This window comes from Triplophysa dalaica, chromosome 9 (assembly GCF_015846415.1).
Source record: "Triplophysa dalaica isolate WHDGS20190420 chromosome 9, ASM1584641v1, whole genome shotgun sequence".
NCBI classification, from domain to species: Eukaryota; Metazoa; Chordata; class Actinopteri; order Cypriniformes; family Nemacheilidae; genus Triplophysa; species Triplophysa dalaica.
The window spans coordinates 16988735-17008148 of NC_079550.1; the positions used below are offsets into that span (position 1 = coordinate 16988735).

At 38.7% G+C, this 19414-nt stretch overlaps 2 protein-coding genes across 8 annotated transcripts; both read left to right on the top strand.

Annotated features, from left to right (window-relative positions):
* The first annotated feature begins 325 nt into the window (after nucleotides 1-325).
* On the top strand, nucleotides 326-5747 carry arfip2a (ADP-ribosylation factor interacting protein 2a). 7 transcript variants are annotated; one of them, XM_056757621.1, is made up of 11 exons: nucleotides 326-472; nucleotides 1189-1293; nucleotides 1439-1486; nucleotides 2054-2162; nucleotides 2280-2342; nucleotides 3099-3179; nucleotides 3651-3766; nucleotides 3889-4110; nucleotides 4558-4715; nucleotides 4804-4978; nucleotides 5062-5747. In XM_056757621.1, the coding sequence occupies exons 2-11, from the start codon at nucleotides 1198-1200 to the stop codon at nucleotides 5215-5217; spliced, it is 1224 nt and encodes a 407-aa protein (XP_056613599.1). In that variant the 5' UTR covers nucleotides 326-472; nucleotides 1189-1197; the 3' UTR covers nucleotides 5218-5747. The 7 variants fall into 7 exon arrangements, with proteins under 7 accessions (XP_056613599.1, XP_056613602.1, XP_056613601.1 ...); XM_056757622.1 differs by lacking the exon at nucleotides 326-472 and adding an exon at nucleotides 543-798; XM_056757624.1 differs by lacking the exon at nucleotides 2280-2342.
* A 1732-nt stretch (nucleotides 5748-7479) lies between these two features.
* On the top strand, nucleotides 7480-18257 carry fhdc4 (FH2 domain containing 4). The gene is made up of 12 exons (XM_056757211.1): nucleotides 7480-7582; nucleotides 8326-8674; nucleotides 10169-10230; nucleotides 13165-13267; nucleotides 13418-13503; nucleotides 13687-13787; nucleotides 14314-14384; nucleotides 14510-14617; nucleotides 14739-14809; nucleotides 14979-15096; nucleotides 15329-15493; nucleotides 16031-18257. The coding sequence occupies exons 2-12, from the start codon at nucleotides 8336-8338 to the stop codon at nucleotides 17162-17164; spliced, it is 2358 nt and encodes a 785-aa protein (XP_056613189.1). The 5' UTR covers nucleotides 7480-7582; nucleotides 8326-8335; the 3' UTR covers nucleotides 17165-18257.
* The last annotated feature ends 1157 nt before the right edge of the window (nucleotides 18258-19414 follow it).

The following is a 19414-nucleotide window of genomic DNA, read 5'->3' on the forward strand; positions in this document are numbered from 1 at the left end:
CTCTCTCTCTCTCTCTCACTGACTTCCTCCTTTATTTTATCACAAAAACGTTGTAACGTTGTAACGTTGTGTGTTATTTCCACATGATTTGTATTTTGTTAAAAAAAAGGAACACGTTATTGCTTTGAAATTACAATAGGCGGTTCGACTTCTTGCGGCGCTGCGCATACCTATCGGCATAAGAAATCAAAACACCGCGAAAGCTATCAAAATTCCAATCCCTCTCGCGGTATTTTGATGTCATATTTCGGTGACTCTGCGCAGCGCCGCATTAAAGCGAACGTCAAGTAACCCTGAAAAATCCCTGTTGTCACTTCCGCTTGCGGAGAACGAATGGGATTTGCCACGGAAAGGATTGACAAAGATTATTGCCTTCCCAAACGACCATTAAACACGAACGTTGCCTTTTGAACATGGAATAATCTTAAATGATCTCCGTTCCGTTGAGATTAGCGGTAGATGCGTCGTGCAGGTGAGTAAATCTGCAGCTTTCAACTGCACGGGTCGAGCATCCTTCCTCTCTCGACGTGACACGTCGCAGCGCGAGCAGATCTGACCTCTATGCGACACGTACACACTGTAGTGTTAAATATAATCATTCAATTCCCATCTATTGTTAAGGCCTCAGTTTCTCGCGACGTCAATACATCGTTGTCTGACACGGGCCTGAGATTTTTGCACATAACCAGCTAAAAAATAGAAAGCTTCATATAATTTCTAACGGAAAAATTGTTTATAATGGGAATTGCATTGGTTTGACGTAATGAAAACCCGTATGGTCTCTGTTGGTGTCTACTGGTAATGTTTTTTTTGTTCTATTGGGATGTTATCTAGTGGATAGGACCGATACAACACTTAAATCCCACTGAAATAAGGTCCAGAACACACTACATAATGGAATATTTATATTATTACTTTAGTGGTAAAGAGTTTAGGGTCAATAACGTTTTTATAAAGAAACCATTAGACTATGTATTGTTTTTAGCAGTGTTTAAAACGAATTAAAAGCATTAAAAATAACAATAGTTTTATAATTAAGACGCCTTTATATCTTTAAATATCGAGCGTACATTTATAGTATATGGTGCTATATATTCTTATATACAATAATATAACGTATGCATTATAATTGTAATATAACACATTTTTAGCTTTGAATGGTTTCTTTCTGAATTTCTTGTGTTGTAGACATCCATCATGACAGACAGTATTTTAAGCAAAGCCGCCACCATGGAAATTCCCATCAACAGCAATGGGGACACCAGGACGGCAGAAGAGGACAGCCTTGAGCAGGTGGGTGTCCACTGTACATCATATCTGATCAACATCAGGCCCATCACCAGACCTGAATTTGACTGAAGCGTGCTTAAGTGCACATGTGTGTCTTTATTTTTGTCATCATCACATTTTCTGTTTCTTTATGTCTTGTTTCGCACAGATTGGTGGGAGCTTAGATGAGATTGTAGGCAAACTGCCAGTGGCCATGGTGAGGGAGAGTTTGTGGGTGTATCTGTAGCCCTGTTCCTTCTGATTTATGTGGTGGATGCACATTAGCTCACATGATAGTTTTTATCATAACTTTGTGTTGGGAAAATGTGGGATTAACCAGAGCCTGTGCAGATCAAACAGATGGATGGGAAATGCATTTCCTTTGCATGTTCATAGGGACTTCCAGATTTTGTGTTATCATTTTCGATTCTTTTGAAGGTTTTTAAAGAGTTGCTAAACACAAAATGTCAAGGCATACGTTTTTTAGACAATATCCTAGTTTATATAATGGTGTTAATACCAGCAGTATTTAATACAATAAAGCTACTGTATAACTATAAAAGAATAGGAAAATGTACTGTATATGATGAATACATAGTGTTGTATGACATAGAACTTGCCTAACCGTATGTCCTTCCTTTGTTTATCCGCTGTTTTAATACCTAACTATGTCCTTCCCTACATGGTGTGCACAGTTTGTACTGTTTGTAGAGTATAATGTGCCACAATAAGAAACAAATTCTGATTTGCCACTATATTGTCCTCTCTACTGTGTCATTTTTAGGACTTGCAGCAGGTCATGGTGTCTGGACCCAACCTGAATGAAACCAGTATTGTGTCTGGAGGCTATGGGGGGGCAGCTGAGGGCATCATACCCACCGGTTCCATCAAAGGTAACAAATCTCACAATTCGACATTTACGCTTAATCTTTATAATGTGTTTGGATCATACTGGGTTTTTGAGTCATGTGTCTGTCAAAGATGACATAATTGCTGCCGTGTACGTTTAGGACCAGGCATTCGTTTCAACCCGGAGTATTTTGACAGAAGATGTGGTCACGCCCCCAAATCAGGTGTCTGTTTGCGCATACAAATACGACGGAAAACCTCACTTTATAACCGTTATCCTTGCAGCTTTCTGTCTCTTTTCATCTCTGGACATAAAAAGCTCTCGGGGAAAAGGTGTAGGGTGAAAAGGGAACAGCTTTTAACAACAAGCATTTGGCCCCTTTTTACAGGCTGTGAAGGACTGTGGCATTTTGGATGCATGTATTTGTCCTCAATTGTTACTTACTTTTTCTGTAATTGTACTGTAAACATATTTGTAACAGAAGGCGTTGTTTTTGTTTGCTAAGTGGATTGTGGGATGCACAACAATTTTTCGAAAGATGTGTCTTTATGCTCAGTAACACGGTTTGCCTTAACACAATAACATGCCATAAATGCAAAAACTCTAGCTATTTTGTTTTTCATCCATCTTAACCGTCTATTTGGAATGTTTTTTTACCTAACAGTTTTTAACGGCATCATTTTCTTCTCTTTTGGTCACCTTGGTTGTATAAACCTTTCTCTGCTTCACTGTTTATTTTGTTGAAACATATTGTTATGCATAACTCAGACATTAGCATGATCATCAATATTATTAATGTTTAAATATCTCAATGAATTTTCAACTATGAGATCATGGTATACATTACTACTAAATCCACTATACATTCCACTACAAAATAATTTGCCCCAAACATGTTGCGACACCCCTAAAGGTCTTTCACAAACGCTAAACCTCCATCACATTCCTCCATCCGTCCTCTGTTATTCATTCATTTCAGACATCCGCTCCAAGTCCAGTGGCATCACACCCAACCAATTAGCTGCAAGTCGGATTGCAAACCAGCCGGGGCATTATCAAGGTATCACAGGGACTCCCCATCATTTCCTGTCACTCCCAGACATCCTTTCGTTTCATTATATCTGCCTATTTTCATTTACTGTCATCACACCTTTTATTCTTGGACTCTTGAGTTCATTTTTCAGCCTGGTATAAGTATAACAAATGAATGTTGTACAAAGAATTCAGAAATAAGCATTGTTGTACTAGCTTAGTGTTGAATATTGCTCGTTTATGTTCATATTAGTGAGTATATGATATATTTGTACAGTTCATGCATGGGAAATGAATGTAGAATGGACCAAGGATGAATAAATGTTTAAATAATAATAATTATGAATATACTGGTCTGACGTTTGGTATTGATTGGTATTTGGAGCCATTAAAGGTTTATTGATTTGGTATTAAAGGTGTGCCAAACTTGGTCAAGGTTTGTTAGCAATGGTTATTCCCATGATTATAATGAAACTGTGCTTAAATTATCTCCTGTCAGCTCCCAGCATGCACCATAGCAACAGCAACCCATCCATGATATCAGAGGAAGCCACAAGAGGAGTAGCCGTAGAGAAATTTGACAGCGTGAAAAAGTGGAGCATCAACACCTACAAGGTTCAGAACATTTGATTGAATTTGAGAACATTTAAGTATAACTTTACTTGTAAATAAAAAGCTGTTGTACATTGTGGCTGCTCATGAGTTAAGATGTATCCGCTCTGTTTTATCTTCACCAGTGCACAAAACAAATGTTTTCAGAACGTTTTGGGCGTGGTATGAAAACTGTGGACCTGGAGCTTGAGGCCCAGATCGATGTGCTAAGAGACACCAAGCTAAAGTACGAGTGCATTCTGAGACTTGCACGAGCGCTCACCAACCACTTTTACAACATGGTGCAGACACAGCAAGCTCTTGGGGACACCTTTGCTGATCTTAGCCAGAAGTCCCCAGAACTTCAGGTACTGATTTCGTGTCCCAGCCAATTGTATCTGACTATAGTATGCATTTTTTGTGTCCTCTTAACCAGAAAACAAAAAATGTCAAGTGATAAGTTTTTTTTTAGCAGTTTAAGTCAGTTTTGTGGTTTCCTCAGCAAAAATAAAAAAGCTCACTGACTAAACAGATATAATCCTGATCTATTCCAGGAAAGTGACAACATATCTGTGACGTTTCATTGATTCATATTTAGTGATATTTTCTATTGATAACTTTCTGCATTAAAAGTAAAAATATGGGTTTTGTTATGTATACTGGCTTTTTTCTGAGAGTGGAAAGAAGTTTGGTCTCACCCATTGTAATCGATGTGCATTATTGTGTTGCATTACTTTAAATAGACCTTATGTTTTATTCGTTTTAATGTACAGTTTGAAATTCATTTGACCTAAACCTTCTTTAAACCCTTCAAGGATGAGTTCGGCTACAATGCAGAGACACAAAAACTGCTATGCAAGAATGGAGAGACTCTCCTTGGTGCCATCAATTTCTTTGTGTCCAGCATTAATACATTAGTCAACAAAACTATGGAGGACACTTTAATGACCATCAAGATGTATGAGAACGCAAGGTAGGATGAGATTTTCCTGTGTCATCTTAATTCGTCATAAAATATTGAACAACTTACACCAAAAACCTTTTCCTCCTTCCTTTTTTAGACTCGAGTATGATGCCTACAGGACAGACCTGGAGGAGCTGAGCACGGGTCCGCGGGATTCCGCAACCATCATGCGCATCGAAACGGCTCATCAGCAGTACCAGATCCACAAAGACAAGTACGAGCGGCTGAGGAGTGACGTCAGCATCAAACTCAAGTTCCTGGAAGAGAATAAGGTATCATGAAATCATTTCTTTTGAATTCCTATTATGACACATCGGATTTACAACCGAAATTTACTTAATATGTTGGTTTTCAGGTGAAGGTGATGCACAAACAGCTGCTTTTGTTTCACAATGCCATCTCTGCATATTTTGCCGGGAACCAGCAGCAGCTGGAAGAGACTCTCAGACAGTTCAATGTGAAGTTGAAGCCGCCGGGTTCCGATAAGCCGTCGTGGCTCGAGGAACAGTGATCGCTTTGTCAATATGTAGAGACACTCGGGAAGCTGAAACTGGATGATCGGGGATGTAAACATTCTTTAAATGTGATGTGTATGAATGAGGATGCGTTTTATGTTGCCAAACCCTGAAAAAATGCCCAGATTTTACAGCCAGAAAATCTTCAAAAGTGTATTATATGAGGTTATTCACATGGTTTATGGAAACCATAAGCTTTATTTCTGCCTTAATATCAACATAAGTCTTCAAAAGCAAAATTGCTCAAAATTACATGGTCACTTTCTCAGAACATTTTCTTTTTCTGAGCATTCATCATGTGTGTATTTACAGATCTGTTCTGTATCCAGTGAGCAGTCGATTTTTTTTGTTTTAATGTATTGCAGCTGAAAGGTAAGAATGTTTTGCTTGTTTGTTTGTAATGTAAGAACGTGAAGGACCGTGTCAAGTGGAGAGAATGAAGATTGCTGAGATATTGTTAATAATATATTTATATATATGTATAGTGTGAAGTCCCACCTATGGAATTAAAACACATTTGAAGGCGAACAAATCTGACTATTTCTGTTGTGATGTGTATTTTCTGCTTGTCTCTTTGTGCAACTTCAGAACTTTGCTTGGTTGGCTTGTTCTATCGCTCACTGTCAGATAGAGAGGGATGACCGGTATGTCACATGACCCAGTGGTGTGGGTGAGGTCATGTGACCTGCCAATAGAACCCCTTTATTTATATTGGCTGGTTTAACTTTGAGCATCAACTCAAATTAGAGAGGACTTTTCTTTATTTAGTCTTTTTTTTTTTATTTAGTCATTTGGCAGACGCTTTTATCCAAAGCGACTTACAGTGCACTTATTACAGGGACAATCCCCCTGGAGCAACATGGAGTAAAGTGTCTTGCTTAAGGACACACTGGTGGTGGCTGCTGGGATCGAACCAGCAACCTTTGATTTACCAGTTCAGTCGCTTAACCCACTAGACCACCATCTCACATCTCACTTCTTTAACAGGAAATACATTTGGATAAGGTATTAAAGTGATAGTTCACCCAAAATTGAAAATTCTGTCATCATTTACTCGGCCTCATGTGATTTCAAACCTGTTTGATTTTCTTTCTATTGCAGAACACAAAATAAGATAATTTTTAACTGGCACCCATACACCCTAACTTTCTTCAAAATATCTTATTTTGTGTTCTGCAGAAAAAAAGAAAGTCATACAGGTTTGAAATAACAAGAAGGTTAGTAAATGAGGACAGAAATTTCAGTTTTGGGTGAACTATCCCATTTTCTTAACATGGTTTTGTATTTTTGTTTCGCATGAGTACTTTTGGTTTTCACTTTTGCACGATTTGATTTAGCAGAAGCTTGTCCCACTTCTTGCCTCGGGCCTGTTGACTAAGGATTTTTGACGCAGATAGTTTGTAGCCTTTCGTAATAGTAATGGGAAAGAAAAAAATGGATGAGAATAAATTTGAACCTTTTTTAAACATTTGATTTTAAAATGTTATTTATTGGCTAGGTTTACATATACATTTATATTTAGGCATTTGGCAGACGCTTTTATCCAAAGCGACTTACATTGCTTTATCCTATACATTTTACATAGGTATTTGCAATCCACTGGGATTGAACCCACAACCTTGCCTTGTTTATGGAGAAGAACTATAGCATATTTATATCAAAAAAGTCTATAGCATAGTTTTCAGCTATAACATACCAAGGATCTAAAAACGTTTCTATAGAATATGTTTAAATGAACTCAGGTTGCTTTTAAACACAATGGGACTATTTTAATTATTGCCATTTTATTTTTATTTAAAATATTTTTTTCAATGATTGGAAAGCAACCATACAATGTGTGATATAATGTAACGTTCTTTAGAAAAAATAAAAATGGTTTTATTATGGTAAAAGATTAGTAATCATGGCTATTTGACAGAGGATATATTAACATGGTTTTACTACAAATATGTTTATGGTTCCTGTCGTGAGAAAATGATAACTGTGTGGATTTACTGCAATTATGGATTTGTTTACTGTATTAAAACTACAGTTAATGTAAACTATTAATGTTATTAATGTAAGTCGTGCATTATTTATAAAATAAGTGTCATTCAGCAGCAATTGAACAAAAATAAGTAAACTCTTAGTCTTTAGGGGGGAAATGCACTGGTTCATATAGAGTGACACATGAGTTAGGCGTGTAAAACAAGCGCTGACGGGTTGGAGATCTGGGCGTGTTACAGGTAAGAGAGATTTCAACATCACAAGAGCCGCTGCGCTATTTGAGTGTGAACATGCAGCGTGTTTGTCTCTTCTGGCGTCTGAAGCGAAAATATATTCGGATATTATCAAGATAACGTCTGGACATCTCACTTACAAGTAAGTCGTTTATTTATATTGTTTAGAGTTACGACGTTGCTTCAAAAATACTACTACTGGAAAAATGTATAAAACATTAGCCTATAGATAGTTTGTATTGGTTTTACTGGAAGTAAAGGAATTTTATTTTAATTCAATTAAAATCATTTAAATGGTATTGTTCTTCAGCAGGGTGTAAGGTAATATATAATATAATATATCATATTCATTTTCATTGCTATTTTACGTTAATCCAATGCTGGGTTCAACGCTAATTTAACAAAATATTAGGTTAAATTAAACCAGAAAATGTTTATATTTGACCCAACAATGGGTTAAAGCAAGTATGGGTTATTGTTTTGGGTTTGTCCCTTTTTGTCCCAGCCATTGGGTTGAAAATAACCCAGCATTTTATAGTCTTGTATAGTACTAGGCCTATTTAGTTCATCTTAAAAGAACCAGAGTACATATAGTATTAAAATACATGTATCATCTGATATGTGTTTTCTTTCGTTTTTGATTGAAGTCTAAAAGCGTCTTTATGCAACTGGTTTGTTAACAGAGATGATGTCACGCTTTTTGTACTGCACTATTTTTTGCCTACTGTTTTCATTGTCCTTGTTTTGTTAGTTAATTTACGTGTGGTTATCATACGTACTTTATAACTTCCCCCCAAGCAATATCTTCCTCTAATAGTTGAACCATACCAGATCCTAGATGTTGAGTTTCCTTATTGTTTTTCTTTCTGCCTTCACCTTAAACAGATGATGGAGCATGTCAGGTGACATCGAAAAAATGGCACCACCACCCCCACCCCCGCCTCCACCGCCTCCCCCTCCTCCTCCACCACCCCCTGCCCTCTTCCCTGGTGGAGGCCCGTTTCAAAGAGGGCCGACACGGGCATCTAAAATGCGTAACTTTAATTGGGACGCCATACCTAAGGACAATGTGCTTGGCACACATAACATATGGACAGACAAAACTAAAAGAGATTTTGATCTGGACACCAAACATATGGAGGAGCTCTTCAGCCACAATGACCAGAACAAGGTACTGGCCACCAATCGACGGAGTATACGACAATCCCCTACCAACGCCACAGGACCTGAAGTGGTGAGTGAAGTGTAATAGTCTAGAAATGTTGGCTTGTGTCTGCGGGATTAAAGTGGGTGTCTCCGGATGATTGAATCAGAGGGATGTGCTTAAAGTAACCTTAGCACTGGGGTTGGGTTTGTCCCACCTATCTCACTTATCTGATATTTCTTTCATAAAGTACATAACTATTACTTTGATTTACAAAAGGGCTAAAATGAGTTAATCTCATGCTAAATGCAGAGGAGGTGATGTAATTGTTAGTTTTGCATAAACCGTTGCTTTATGGTTCGTTATCCATAGTGCGCTTATCAGGTATTTATCCGTCACCATAGTAATGAATAAATTTTAATGTGGTCTACGAGTGAGTGATCACTATTTTTGTGCTGCCACCATTTCACTTCCAGTTTAGTTTACTGGTTTATAAATTCAGGATATGATTTTCTGGTTATTCTGTTTTTTAAAAACTGGTTGGACCAAACTCACATAATGCAGAACTAATGTCAGGTAGATAAACAGATAAAAAAGGAAGTCACCTAAAAGAAAATTCAAATAAGCTTTCATTTTACATTTACGCATTTTGGCAGACACTTTTATCCAAAGCGAGTGCATTCAAGGCATTCGTTTTAAGCTGTACGTGTGTTTCCTGTGATCACACCCACAACCCACAAAATTCTCGGATATCCCAAGTCATAGCCCAAGTTTTACATGCTGTGATGTCACAATTGCGATTTGTCATAGTATGGCTCGCTGCCAGAAACAACACTGTTTTCCTAGTAACACGATTTGTCATGTGGACAAAAGACCTAACTTTCTCTCCCAAATAATACCTAGTCATTCAGAGGACAATGCTGTGTCCTTTCTGGACGCCATCAGGTTATTTATTTCCTTTGATCTACACCCTTTCCTAGGTGGAGCGTTTTTTTTTCTTTTCGAGAAGTGTTTACGTAAGGAGGACTCTCAATGTTGAGTGGCTTACATTTTCAAAACGCTATGATGCAGATTGTCTCATTTTGTAGCCCTTGAATCACAACATCACTGTGATTAAGTTAATTCAATAAATTAGTATGCAGGGTAGTTATTCTTAAGTCATTATTCGTAATCATGATTTTCTTATTATAAAACATTTGGGTGGGTAATGACTTAAACCCAGTCTACAATCTTTTTTAATTAAAGGCATATTTAATTTCACCCCCCCCAAAAAAATCTGCCCATTTATGCACCCTCATATTATTTATAACCTGTATTTTTTTCTTCTGTGGAACACAAAACTAAATATTTTAAGAAATGTCTCAGTGGTTTTGTTTCCATACACTGGAAGTTAATGGGGACCAACGCTGTTTGGTTACCAACATTCTTCAAAATATCTTCTTTTGTGTTGTGCAGAAGAAAGAAGTCATTTTTAAGTGAGCTATCCATTTATTATCAATAATGCAATTTAACTAATATTAAAATGATCTAAATTAAATCTCTACAAATTTTCACATCTGATTACTGTTTTTTTTGTTTATTCAGGTGTCCATTCTAAACTCCAAGAAGAACATGAACATTGGCATTTTTCTTAAGCAGTTCAGAAGGTGAGTGCACCAACGAATTAACAAAGCATTTTTATTGGAGATCATTCAGTAGTCATACAACACAATCCTCACATGCCTCTGCAAGCCGAATTCTCCTGACAGAATCAGTCCGTACATATCTTTTTACCCAAAGCACAGGTCAAGAGATAAGGCAGGCTTCACATTATTCACATCATCAGCAGTTCCGTTAATCATGCACTGTTTCACCTTCGATATTGACTGGAACTTCACTTCACAAAGTTTCACTTTGACATTTTAATGAATAAATCTATTTTTTGGTGCCGGAGCTTCTCGTGACACCAGTTTGGCATGCTTGCTTATGTGTGCATCGTGCAGTATAGGTATCAGCAAGATGGGGCTTGTCTAGCGGTCTTAGGCAATCACAACAGGGTGAAGTTGGTTCTGACTGACTCACAGTGTGGAAGTCTGTGCATGGGCGACTTCCTCTGTTACATAATAAATGAGATGGACTGCTGGATGTGTCATACGTTTTGGAGAACAATGTTTAGAGTTTTGAATGAACTTTTATCATGCTGTGCTATGTCTAGTTAAAGGTGATCATGTGAGGTGTGTATATCTGAACAAAATCTTTGTAAAAGAAAACGTTTGGTAACACTTTATGGTTGAATTGTTAACATTAGTTAATGAATTTGCTAACATAAACTATCCATGAGCGCACTCGGTCACTAACGTAACCTCGGTTCCCTCGGCGTTCAAGGACACTATGTTTTTTTCACATAGTGTGAAGGAAAACTCATTTTTCACCTCAGTGCCTAGAATATATTTATCTACGTTCTGCATTCGGGTGGGGTGGGGGTAAAACCGCGCGGGGCCTGAGAGCAAACTGGAGTGTATAGCCTCGTGAAACTACCCCCAGAACCCAATCTGACACCCCGGGGATGGCTTGCCAGGCCATTAGCCGTTTCGCTTTTTTGGCTAAAGGTTGGAGGCTTGTGGTTTTAAGTCAAGTCAGCCTTATCGATGTGTGTGTCACGTTCTTAAACAACACACTTGGAAGCAACATAATGATGTAAACATCATGTTTATTTCAGTTTCAATGAACATCAATCACGATCAATGAAACGCTGATTTCTTGAAAGTATGCAAGGTTGCATAAACTCATTGCATAGAATTTTCACAACCATAAACATGAAACTGCATGAAACTTTATTGGGAAATCAGCCTTAAAGATAAACCGGCCAAGGTTTCCAGAACTTCAGTATGAATCTACTGCATGCCTTTTAATCATAAATAATTAATAAATAATGTTTTCACAGGTGGTAGTTTTAAAGAAGAACCCTTTTTACCAATTCAAGTAGTTTTTTTTACTTTTCAGGTAAAAACTCCCCGCAATTTGTATCGCAAAATTTTAATAAAGCCGCTGCAAAATTAAGCATTTTGGGCCGCAGAAGTCACAAAAAATCTTTGCCATATCCTGTGGGGATTGCTTTGTGTTTTAACGGACCCAACATTCAAAATAGAGTAGAACATTTTTTTTCGCCGGCATCTGGGATTGAACGGGCGCTTGGGTGCACGGAAGAGCTTGTTTGAAAGGAGATCCAGCCTGCAGCGAGATCTCGTCCCTTACTCTACCTCACTGGAGTCTCAGGGCGGCTCCTGAGGTGCAGGGCCCAGCGTGATCATTGGCAGGGGTCCCTGGCAATGAGGGTGAGGGAAGCGTTTACCCAAGTGAGAGTGCTGACGAGTCTCCGATCTGGCCGCCGTCTGTGTAGCAGGGGACGTTGCTTTCACTGGCTGCTTAATCGGTGCTGGCTTGGGGCAAGCGGACAAGGACCTGGAGCCGGGTCTCTTTGGCAAGTGCTTCAAGGCCTGCAATGAATTCTGCGCTGCAGAGAAGCATTTTGCGAAGCCCTCCACGTGAACACGGCTTAGACAGGTGGGTTGCTTTCGGCGTCCATCCAACGACCATGGGCGGACACAGTTGTGCCGCCACAGACTCATTGAGGGGAGGCAGCCTCTCTTAACTCTTATCCTCTGCGACGTCAACCAAGGTGAGAGTGGAGGAAGAAGAAGGTTGTATACCAGCCGAGTAAGGGGAATGCCATGACCCTGGCAGGAACTATTCTTCTTGCAAAGACCACTCCAAACCAAGCTCCTCCACACTCTTTGTGAGGAACCGAAAAAGCTTGGAATCCACCCCAGGCTTGAGTTCTCTGTGATGTGCAGACGGGAGGGGGGCGGGGTCAAACACTGAGCCTGACAGCTCCTCTTCATCTGAAGCCACTAATGAAATGTTGTCGTCCTCCTCGAATCGCTTCCACCAAACGAGACTGTGGTGAGGAAGGTGGGACGAGAGCCGTGAGGCGAGGCCAATCTGCCCCAACACACATTAGCAGCTGTTTCGTTTGTAAGACTATTTAAACAGAAATCTACCATTGTCTGGCTATAGTAAGCATAGATTAACTATGATTTTTGTAGTAAAACAATACAAATGGTACTCTGCCAATGTACACTTTTTAACCATGTGTCTTTTATTGGTTGGAAACATAGGCAGTCCAGATCTAATTTAACGCCATGGGTTGTGTCATTGTTGCTATGTCAGGCCACGCAAGCAAACAGAGCAATGTTTTAAGAGCACCACCACAGTATTTACTTTCCTATGGGAAATCAACATTCTAATTGCGTGTTTATTACATAGCCAACAGAACGTTACCTTTATAATGACTTTAGAAAGGTGACAGTCTCATGCCTTAACGTGCTGCTTATTGTTCCATAAATTGTAGCAAAGATTACAGTTTAAAAGAGTTATTTAATATTTAGCATCCATTTTAGCATCCATCTAATCTAGCTATAAGGGCATTTATAAGTGATATTGGTTGATATACAGCTTTAGTAATTATTTAGTGTAGTTTGTAAATTACTCAAAGCAACTGATCTCCAATCTGCTATTTGTTGTAATCCATCTACACACAGGTCAGTGAATGAAATGATTGAAGACATCACCAACGGTAAAGGAGAAGGATTTGGTTCTGGAAAACTAAAGGAGTTGTGCAAACTGCTGCCAGAGGAGGGAGAGGTAGGTGCCTCATGAGTCATCCATTTAGTAATGTCAACATTCATCGTTTTAATATTTGTTTTAATTCAGATCAAAACATTTATTTAACCTTTTTTTCGAATTGCAAGTCTAAACGTTCACCACTATTTTGTTTTTCACTTGTTATGATAGGTGCGGCAGCTTCTTGATTTTAAAGGAGACCATTCAACTCTCTCAGAGGTGGATCGCTTCATGGTTCAACTTGTCAGAGTTCCATGGTGGGTTTAAACAGCACACACCCAGTACATAGATTATAAATTTGCTGTCACATCTTCCTACTTTATAATTTCCATCAGCAGATATTGATTATTAATATAGGTGCATTTGAAGTTCACTTTAGATCTGGGTGGACTTAAGGTCATAATGATTTTATTGTATTTGTTTTTGCTTTCTTCCTCTAGCTATGAGGAACGGCTAAACTGTTTAGTCCTGAAAGAGGAATTCCCTCATTATATGGATGAGGTGAATGATTCTATCGCCATCATGACTGTGGCCGGAAGAGGTACGAATGAACAGTTTTACTGCATATTTTAAACCGTGCATTTAAACTGTCTGAGTCAACATACTCTCATCCCCTTTTGTAGCAGACAAGTCATGTCTTGTTTCAACTGTAGATAATAAGACACTTAATATTTAATTGTAATTCATACAGTGAGTGATAATTAAGTATTTTTACTAATTTCTTTGTATAAATATAAGGTCCAATGTGTCATTTTTTGTGAAAAAATATATATGTCTTTGGAGGTGTATAAAAACCTTACATAATGAAGCGTTATATTTTTTTACCTTGGATTGAACTGATTCTATCTACATACACCCTTACATTGAATTCGGCATGTTGTATTAGCTCTCAACAGACAGCTTTACAGAGCATGTTTCGTAATTATGTTATCTCCTTCAGGAAACACTAGACATTTAAGCTCTTTTAAATTCAAGAACAAGTACCAAAATTTATTCACCAAAGAATCTGGCATAAATTGTGATTTTGCATAACTGTATTTGTATCCCGTCTATGAAATTTCTTTCAGAGCTTTTGGAATGCGTTGCTCTACATTCAGTCATCCGACTGGTTTTGAAGACAGGAAACTACATGAACTCTGTGAGTGAACTTTATCTTGTTACACTTGTTTAAAAATGTTGCTTAGCCGCAAAAACGGCACAATACATGGCACGCGTGAGTGTTTACACTGTTATGAGATCTCAATCTGTCCTCACTTCTTGCAGGGGGGGTATGCCGGCAGTGCTGTGGGATTTCGCATGACTTCTCTCCTGAAATTAGCGGATACTAAAGCCAACAAGCCTGGGATGAACCTAATGCACTATGTTGTTACGGTAACAAGGTTTCATGCTATATACTTTAGTGGTTCCAGAATTCATGTCATTTCAGAGTCTGAAGAAAAAAAAGGATTCCATGGTAAAATGTTACTGATATACCTTCCCATTTGTACCACAGCAAGCTCAGAAGATAGATGCGTCTTTGTTGAAGTTCCCAGAACAACTTGGGCACATTGGTGATGCAGCACGGTACGAGAAAGCGTTTTAATATTAAGATGTCCCAAATTAAAATTTGATTTGTAGCTTGGGAGAACAGCAGATCGTGTGCTTGTTTTAGGACAATTTATATAAATGGAAAAATATTGTACAGTATTATGTTCTATTAAAATTGAGAAAATGTCTGTTTTCCACACTTTAGGATACATAAACAGGAAATAGAGGCTGACTTTCAAAAGGAAATGAGCAAAGTTCAGGTGTCGAAACAGAATGCTGGTAAACAGCCAGATCTGGAAGAACAGATGAGTGATTTTTTGCAGGTGAAGTGCTTTATATCTCACAATTCCTTAAGACCTGTTTAGATTATCTGTAAATATAGCATTTAGATTATTGGCCGAATTCCCTGGACCCTCTCAGCATGATATGCTATTGACCCCATTGATTTCTGATTCTCTGACAACATCAGTGCAGATTTGGTGAAACAAAAATAGGCAACACATGAAAATAGAGTTTATGTCATATGCTATATTTTTATAATTCTGTCTTTTCTAGGATGTAGATACAAGGATAAAGGAAACTGAGGCCTCCTTTAAGAATCTGGATGCTGTTAGTGACTCTGTGGCAGAGTATTTCTGTGAGGATCCATCCCAGTTTAAACTAGAAGAGTGTTTCTCCATTTTCTCCTCCTTCTGTGAGAAGTTCAAAAGGGCAGTTCAGGTAAAACAATGCTTTTGTCTATTTAAACATGCATTGATGTTGCATCATTTTTTCAACTACATATTTTACTGCAAAGAAAACGAAACGTGCTCATTAAAAACTCAGTTTTGGACTTAAATAGTGTTTTATTCTACAGAAGAAAGGGGGTATTACCTCAAGGTGATCACATGACCTGCTCACATAACGTTACATGATATGAACCTAATGCATTTACATTAACTAGTTCCTGAATTATTAATAATGTTAGATGTAAAAAAAATGTTTCATTTTCAGATTAATTTAAGGATTATGTGTACACTTAAAAATGTTGTACAAGAGTCATTTGCTCAAAAGTTCTTTCTTTATTTTTATAGTCTAGAACAGAAAGGTTCTTAATATGTTAAAGGTTCTTTATGGAACCATTTAGACAAAAAAATCTTCTATGGCACTGTAAAGAATCTTTCATTTTTTAAGAATGTGGGTATTACAAAAAGAAAGAAATCCCAAGGTATTGTAATAGTTTCTGTCAAAGTTTCATCATGTGTTCCCCCTCTTTAGGAGAACCTTGAACAAGAAACGGTGGAGGTAAAGCGCAGGCAGAGGGAGCATGCCCACTGTGCCACCAAGCGACGCTCCACGGCCACCTGCTCCACCAAAGACATGGAAGGAGTTGCGCTGGAGTCTGTCCTGAATGGGCTCCTAAACAATCGCGGATCCCGCCGGAGAGCCGGGACTGCCTCACCCGCACGGACCAGTCTTGCCGAGATCACCTCGCAGGAAAACTGCTCCGCCAAGAGCAAAGAAGTCAAAAGGAATACCTGGACTAAACCTTCCTTTCAATCCTCATTGGCTACGGAGAACCTGAATAAAAGTGCTAGAGAAGATGAGCCACCCAAGAAACCAGAGACCAGAAGCTCTGGTCGTCTGTGGAAAAGGGACGGTGCCAGCCGAGTCTCGGTGACTATGGAACAGGATGAAGAAAACACCCAGACCGAGGAAGAGGTTCAGAATATGAGAGAGATGACACGTAAGGTACTGCGATACCAGTCGAGTCGGGGTAGCATTTCTTCTGGTGAGGCCCTCTCGCCGGTCCAGTCTCCCAGACAGACGGTTTTCCAAGAAGACAAAGAGTTGTTGATCATGGCTATAGAGGAAAACACTACTCAATCCACCATTAAGCCCATGCCTCTTCTGCAGAACCAAAACCTTGGCCGCAGGCACACTATCGCGTTCCCAGAGGCCAGTTGTGTAAATATCAGTATGGAGGATATATTTGTTCCCTGTAAACTAAACGGATCTCCGGCTCCCCCTATTGGTAGTATTGGTAAAATGAAGTCTGTGGACTGCAACATGCTCACCACACAACAATGCATGACAGAAACAGTTAAAGACTCCATCGCAAAGTTATTAAATTCTCAAGAGCTGTCTACGTTTGACTCATCACAGTTGCAATCTGCTGAGATTTCACAATCTCAGTCTGCTGATGAAACACAATTGTCACAATCAACTGATTTAGAGACAGAGACCGAACACTGGCCTGGTAATGAGAAGACAATAAATAACCAGACCACGTCACCTAAAAACGCCAAAGAGACCTTCAGTTTTTTGTCTTTTTTTAAGCGTTGGCGTGATAAGGAAAAGTCCATCAGTAGAGAGCTAACAGAGGTTGATTCTGATAGCGTGGACCCATGAAGGTGCGTTGTGACGTCTTTTTGGGAATAAAGCTTGGTACTTTATCTGTATTTTCTTTGTGAAAAACAAAATGGATATTCATTTACATTTCTGCCTACTGTATGAACCACACTGCGCAGATTGAAAAGACAAAATAACACAAGCATCTAAAAATTAGATTAGACCTGTCTACAGGTTTATGATGTAAGGAATCTAAGGGTCGGCTAGACAGTTGGGGGTGGAGTTTTTGAGGTGCATCAAGCTAATGTTGTGTGTCCCCTTGTGCCAGATCAAACTACTTCGAAATTTGTAATAAACTTCAAATTTACCTGCAATTCACCATATGCCGCACAAGGGGGCAGCACATAACACAGCTTTCTATTGTGTAACCATACACAACATAGACAGAGTATGTGTCTTATAACTCATTTTACTGGTTCCTTGCTATGTACTATGTGTCAGACACAGCTATTTAAAAAAAACATTTTAATTTTGTTTACTCTCATTAGGTCCGGGCAGGTTTGTAGAGCACAAAACAAATCAATTGCCAGCTAGCTCATTCCATGCCATGTTTCTGAAAATTGTCTACATGATCATCATAGGCTTGCAGTTCTGTATCGTATGATAAAAAACACTGTGGACTAAAACACTCAATTGCATGACAAAAATGGGAAATAGAGAGTTTTTTATTTACAGTAGTTTGTGTTTTTGAAGGTCCATGAAATTAAACAAGGCCATTCCATGGAAGAAGCTGGTTTGACTGTGCATCTGCTCTCAATGTGGGGATGCCAGAAATGTGGAGTTGCTCACACAAAAAAAGTGAATTTTATGCTGTTCCTTTATATGTACATGCTACAGCCTTTATAAGCATGCCCACAATAAAAGTTTCTGTTCAACTTGATGTGGTAATGGTCTAAAAAGTGCCTAAAAAAGGGTTTTAGTCTACGAGCAAATCTGGTGATCTTCTGGTCTAATGAAGAACAATGAGAAGCAAAAGAGGGTTATCCCTGATAGAGACATTGAGAGCATAGTTAATGAGAATAGATAACGTCAGAGGATCCCGAAAGGCCTGCCTCAGGTGGTTTACAGTCTAAAAGCCCACCTAGACTTCATCAAAAGCAGCTTGAGACCCTGTGGGGGGTGGATGTTGGGGAGGGGTTTTTTGGGGGATTGTGTGAGTAAATCATCATCAGCCTCAAAGATATGAGAATAAAGCTCAAGCATTCTGTTTTTGATTGGATTTCAAAACATACAATAAGTTTACATTCATATTGACCTGTGATCATTTGTAGGGTCTGTAATCCCTACATGGGTAATATTTGTGACGTCATAAATGCTGTTGCAATACATGTCTAAATGTTTAATGTTTTTTTTCTGGATGATGTCATAATGCATTGACAATATTGACCCCTAAATCAATAATTTGCCATCAGTTGTTCATGAGTGTATTTCATTTCTTTGTCAAATTGTAATATATAGGACAATTTGTAATTGCATAAATTACATATAATTGAATATATATTATACTGTATATCAATATCAAAGGGCACAGACATCCAAACTATGAGGTATGTACTGAAAACCTCTACATATTTTTTTAAATAGAAGTGCAATGTGAAATAACTCAAATTGATTGCTCTGTTTTTTTTTAAATATAAGGTTTCTGGCAGATCTCACCAACATGTGATGGCCAATGAGTAATAATCTTCAGTCTCAATGTGCTGTCTGGTGACATTGCTCTGCGAGACAGTCGGCTTCAGCCATCTGGCTGCCTCAGGCGGGATGCAGTCTCCATAGCAACCACTACCTTACAACGAAAGCCAAAGACTACAGTCTTACCTCCCCCACCCCACTGTAAACAAAGCCCAACCCCTGGACTACGCAGCCTCACCCCACCCCTCAAACAGTCATCACGTTCGCTAAATCATGTCATCTTAGGCCGTGACTGACTCATGATACCAACATTTTGCCAAGTAATTTTGGCATCGCATTTTTTTTCATATCCGCTTCATAATTTGTTTGCCTCTCTTACTTTGCTTAATATTTTGTTCACTAACACTAAGATGTGTTTAGTCTTGTTTAAGAAATAAGAAGTGACACATGGACCTATCCGTTTCCGTTTTCACCATTTTCTTGGCGAAATTCGAATAGTGCGTTTCAGATTGACATATTCCAAAGCGACAACGTCCATTGGCTGTCGTAGCTCCTCCTAGTAGAACTTTGGCCAATGAGCGAATGTTTTCTACATTCGCACACGCCTAGAATCTCAGT

Coding starts and splice junctions, on each gene's coding strand:
- arfip2a (XM_056757621.1), top strand. CDS start 1,198: ATGACAGACAGTATTTTAAGCAAAGCCGCCACCATGGAAATTCCCATC. Junction 1,487..2,053: donor GCAAACTGCCAGTGGCCATG/GTGAGGGAGAGT, acceptor TGTCATTTTTAG/GACTTGCAGCAGGTCATGGT. Junction 2,163..2,279: donor ACCCACCGGTTCCATCAAAG/GTAACAAATCTC, acceptor GTGTACGTTTAG/GACCAGGCATTCGTTTCAAC.
- fhdc4 (XM_056757211.1), top strand. CDS start 8,336: ATGTCAGGTGACATCGAAAAAATGGCACCACCACCCCCACCCCCGCCT. Junction 10,231..13,164: donor TTTCTTAAGCAGTTCAGAAG/GTGAGTGCACCA, acceptor ATCTACACACAG/GTCAGTGAATGAAATGATTG. Junction 13,788..14,313: donor CATGACTGTGGCCGGAAGAG/GTACGAATGAAC, acceptor AATTTCTTTCAG/AGCTTTTGGAATGCGTTGCT.